The 5,377-nt window shown below is 34.3% G+C and overlaps 1 protein-coding gene across 1 annotated transcript; it reads left to right on the top strand.

Moving 5' to 3' along the window:
* Positions 1 to 509: 509 nt before the first annotated feature.
* Positions 510 to 3,243, top strand: LOC131033356 (xylan glycosyltransferase MUCI21). Its single transcript, XM_057964568.2, has 4 exons — positions 510 to 1,111; positions 1,226 to 1,398; positions 1,523 to 1,666; positions 1,763 to 3,243. The coding sequence occupies exons 1-4, from the start codon at positions 984 to 986 to the stop codon at positions 3,019 to 3,021; spliced, it is 1,704 nt and encodes a 567-aa protein (XP_057820551.2). The 5' UTR covers positions 510 to 983; the 3' UTR covers positions 3,022 to 3,243.
* Positions 3,244 to 5,377: the final 2,134 nt, after the last annotated feature.

The following is a 5,377-nucleotide window of genomic DNA, read 5'->3' as shown; positions in this document are numbered from 1 at the left end:
TGTTAAGCAATGCCGAACCATGTCACTCCAAGCTCTAGCTTACAGATCCAAACTGTAGAGCTCACCATTAAAAAATTTGCATTGTTGAGCATCACAATAAGACATTAAAAAATTGGTAATGGTAGCGATTGAAATTTGACTGATTGTTTCAAACTTATCATGAAAAACTTGAATACCAAATTTTTAATTGTAGAAACATTATAATGACAATGATTGAAAACTACTCAATATTTCAAACTTATCATACAAAACTTGTATTATTAAAACTTATAAAAATAATAATAATAATTATAAATAGATGGCAATTTCCTTCAATATATTATGCGATAATCAAAATAATATTCCAATAGATTGATCTACAAGTATTTATTTAGAATGGCCACAAACCTTTAGACGGCCATCAAATTAAAATAGTCGTTGAAACGAGCAAAAAGAATGCGACCGTTGGATACGGTATTTATTCAGACAAAGGCCTTGGATGACGCACTTTCATATCTCATTTCCACGGATTATGACCAAAATTACTGCGCCTATTGAAATTTTCTTATGAAATCTCTGCGATTTTCAGGCAGGTGTTTATAGCATCTATGGACTCAGACCGTATGTTGTTTCTGACTTGTCACGCCATTTTAATATTTATTTCTTGAGAGCTAAGCTACAGTTGGATTTGGCTTCAAAGTGCTAAAAACCCTTTGACATTCCATCAAATAGGAATCCCCTCCTAAATTATTGATTAAACAGCGTTGTTGCCGTGTTTAGCTGAAGATTCAAAGCAAGTGGAAACCTGGACGCAAATTCCTTTGCTTTTATTTATTTACTCTGAAAGATTAATGTCTGACTCGTACTTGCGTGTGGGTCTGCACAACGGACTTCATCTGCAATTTGCAGCCTGACATATTTCCTCACGTTTCCCAGTCCAACGGATCTCTTTGGTTTGGAAGTTTCTGTTTGGAAATTTCTAAAAGGGAAGATCATTTATTTTAATGGGGATAATTGTTGTAAGGGCTCTTCAAATCTGGCGGCTTTTCATTTCCCTTTCCTCTCACGCGTTCTGTCGGTCTGGTGACAGTTGGAATCACTTTCTTCAGCTCAATAAAATTCACGCGTTACAGTATTCTCATTCTCATTCTCATTCTACTCGTTTCTGTTCTTCAGTTGTGATCTCTGGTATTTTTTGTTTTGTTCATGTTCTAAGAAACACTTTTGAAATGGGTCGAATGAACAGAGTTGCAGGTGTGGAGGAATTGGAAACAGGGCAGGCAATTCATGATTCATTGGAGATGGAATTTCAAGTGATTAAAGCGAGGCCTAGTTTCAAATTGATTCTGGGCATTTTCTTGCTTTCTTATGCTTTGACTTTTGTCTGCATAAGCTTCATTAACCCCATTGCTGATCTCTGTAAGCTCAATTATTGCCCATAAGACATTCGGTCCTGTTTTTTTGTTTTTTAACATTTTGTTGGCTAATGGGTTCTTGATTTTATACTGATATGAATCCAAAAAATTCTTGTTTCTTGCTGTAGATGCTAATAAAGGAGGCATGTTCTATGCAAATACAAACTTGCAGACTCATATAGCCCTTCATAATCATCATTTGGAGATAACACAGCAGCAGAAGAAGAAGAAGTCTGAGCTTGATGCTCTCAGCTGCTCTTCCCTTATCAATGGTAAAAAGAACACTCCTCTTTCTTTCTGCTTAGATTCAAGTTTTGAGTGTGACCTAGGAAGAAATTAACTTGAAATGATGTGATTTGTGGTGGCAGATGTAGGAGGAAAGAATGCCTCTGGTGGACATGGCAAAGGAATTCTGTGCTGTGACCGTTCTCGCTACAGAACAGACGTTTGCTATCTGAGAGGAGATGTGAGAACCCACACTGAAACTGCCTCCATTTCTGTTCACACCCACAATCATAAACTAGTTCAGGAGAAAATCAGACCTTATACACGCAAATGGGAACAGAGCACCATGAACACCATAGATGAAATCACCCTCAAAACAGGGGATGACAATGGTGATGCCTGCCAAGTCCAGCATGATGTGCCTGCCATAGTTTTCTCCACAGGGGGATACACAGGCAATGTTTACCATGAGTTCAATGACGGTTTGATTCCGCTCTACATAACATCGCAGCATCTCCATGGACAAGTGGTATTTGTGATTCTTGAATACCATAATTGGTGGATGACAAAATATGCAGAGATTGTTACCCAGCTCACCAATTATCCAGTCATCGATTTTAGCAATGATAAGCGGGTCCACTGTTTTCCAGAGATGATAGTTGGCCTCAACATACATGACGAATTGACTGTAAATCCAGAGCTCATGAAAGATGGTAAAAGCATTGGAGATTTCAGGGCACTTCTGAGCAAGGCCTATGCCCCTAGATTGAGTTCCATGCCTCAAAAACAGAGCACAGACGAAGAACACTCATCCTCCTTAAAGGCCTCTGGCCTCCCCAATGTTTCTCAGCTGGCAAAGCTCAAATTGGTAATAATTTCAAGGCAGAAATCAAGGGAAATGATGAACCAGAAGGCAATTGTTAAATTGGGGGAAAAAATTGGGTTCGAGGTAGAAATACTGAATCCCAAAAGAAACACAGAGATGGTAGATATGTTTCGAGCCTTAAACTCATGTGATGTTATGGTGGGAGTTCATGGTGCCGCCATGACACATTTTCTGTTCATGAGACCTGGCTCTGTGTTTATACAGATTGTGCCTTTGGGTACTGATTGGGCTTCTGCTACTTATTATGGACAACCTGCCACCAAGTTAGGATTGACATATCTTGAGTACAAAATCCTTCCAGAAGAGAGCTCTCTGTTTGCAGAGTATGAAAGGAATGATCCCGTTCTTAGAGACCCGGATTCCATTAACAGGAAAGGATGGGAGGAGACAAAAAGGGTGTATCTCGATGGGCAAAACGTCAAGCCTTCTTTACAACGGTTCAACAAGACCCTGCTCTCTGCCTATTCCTCTGTACTTGCACGGAAATATGAGATTTTGCCTTCCGTTAACCGTTAGCTGGTTTTGTATTTCTAAATTGTATACTAGTGTGTTTTATGTATATTAATACAAGGTGAGTTCTGTCTGAGGAGACAAAAAAGTGGGGTACAAGGAAGAAGAAAGATTATAACTACTGAATATTCTGAGCTCCTTACCTGCAAGAGTGTTCGATACAGGCAAAGGATCGTTGTACAACATTTATATTTTTTTAATTTATACATTCGTTTCATCCCTGGTCAATTAGTTTTTAATCCACTTATTTCCCATTGAGAGAAAAGCGATAATTATTTTACATCAGACACATTAAATTTCTACAGACCATGCTGAATTCTTGTGCTGTTTCTGGTTTACTGTGTGAGATTTTTTTTTTCTATCAATTTTTTGATCAAATTTAGAAGAAAAATGATAAATTGCAGATCAAAGAGGATTAAAATAGTATTAGTGTTCTTTCATCTCTCCCCTTTCTATTTTAATCTTTTTTGGCCTGTAATTTATCATTTTTCTCTTTCAGCTCTCAATTTACATTCTGATGATGGATCTTAGAGTTTGATCCAAAAAGTTATGCAAAAAAAACATAAAAATTCTCACACAGTATAATCCAGAAACAGCCCAAAAATTATTTTACAGCTTTTCTATTCACTTCTCTTTCTTATGATTAAACAATAAAGCTCTTTGTATCTAAATAAGTTAGGGGAGAATATTTATGACTTCATCATTTTAAATTTACTTTTAAAAAATATATATATGATAATTTAAAATTTTTTTTATGTTTTTAAAGAAATTTATGTGATAATTTCAAAGATATATATATTTTTTATATAGGCTAGTCTATTTGATAAGTCTATTACTTATAATTAAGATTTTAAAGTCACATCATTAAATATGAAGTCACATCATTAAATATGATGTCACATCAACATGTTTTTCAGTTGAGGTGTTCAAAACTTCTCCAAAATATAATAGTTAATAGTATTGTACCAAGTCATTTTTTTTATTAATGTGTTGATGTGGCAACACATGATTTATTGTATTTTAGATTTGAAGTATGCATTTCATTTAATAATGAATACTCATGATCAACACTAACAACTTTAAAGTCACAACTATTGGTGTTATATTATTAGAAATATTGGTTATTAATGTGTTGACCTGGCAACACATGATTTATTGTTTTTTAGATTTGAAGTATACATTTCATTTAATAATGAATACTCATGATCAACACTAACAACTTTAAAGTCACAACTATTGGTGTTATATTATTAAAAATATTGGTTATTAAATTAACAAACGTTATCACAACTATTGGAACATGTTTGAGGTCCTTTCTATCAGTTATGAATGAAAGTGAAATGACGGATATTTGTAGAAACAACCATGTTGATCCAAAGTTACATAATAAAAAAAAAAGTCTCTTTTAAAGACAAAAAATTATTGTGTAAGCATTTTTCCATCAAGAGTTTGTATAGATATTAATATTATTTACACATAAATTATAGTAAGTCAAGTGGGTGCCCCTAAATAGTGAGAATAAATTAGGTATGAAAAAACTTTAAGAACTTTTTATTCTAATATCGTATAATCAGCAATCATATTTATTGCATCATGAAGATAATTTTTAATTAATTTAAATTGAACAAAAGGATGCAAATAACAAGTTCTATATGAAGGGGGGTAGTTTTAAATATAGTAGAATAATCTAATTAAATTGTATAATATTTCCTAGTATAATACAATACAATATTGTTTAAAATATATTAGAATAATTTTGCAATATTGAAAAGTAATAGTATAATATGAAGGGAATGGTCTTAAAGTTTGTGACTATATTGCATGTGGAAGATTTCTTTCTTGTTTTTTTTAATGATTTTTTTTCATATTAATTAATTGGCGTTTTTATTGGTCCTCACCCTTGCAATTGTAAGTGTTTGTTCATGGGATCTAAAATCCATGTAATTTTTAGGAGGTACTACCACTTTAACTAATGATCTATTAGTGAGGGAGATATCAATGAGGATATCAATTTTCTTACAGTTCAACTTGCAAGGATATCACCCTCTTCTCCTTCCTTCTCTATTTTTTCCTACCATAAGTCTACAACTCTCAACTACTCATTCTCCTTGCAAAACTATCACTCTCCTTTCTACTCGCCTCTAGCTTTAATGATCTCTTCTCACCTTAAATTTCCTCGTGTATGACATCTCATCTTCTCCAACATATTCCTCTAGCATGAATGTTTTTCCCATGTAGCATGCTCCTCTAACTTGAAGAACTTTTCTCCTTTTATCTCCTCCTTATTCATCCCTCCTACATTCCTCCAATGCACACCTCCAACATCACCTACAAAACTACCACTTTATCAATCAACTATAAT

Source organism: Cryptomeria japonica, chromosome 10 (genome assembly GCF_030272615.1).
Source record: "Cryptomeria japonica chromosome 10, Sugi_1.0, whole genome shotgun sequence".
NCBI classification, from domain to species: Eukaryota; Viridiplantae; Streptophyta; class Pinopsida; order Cupressales; family Cupressaceae; genus Cryptomeria; species Cryptomeria japonica.
This window is presented reverse-complemented; position numbering and strand designations above follow the sequence as displayed.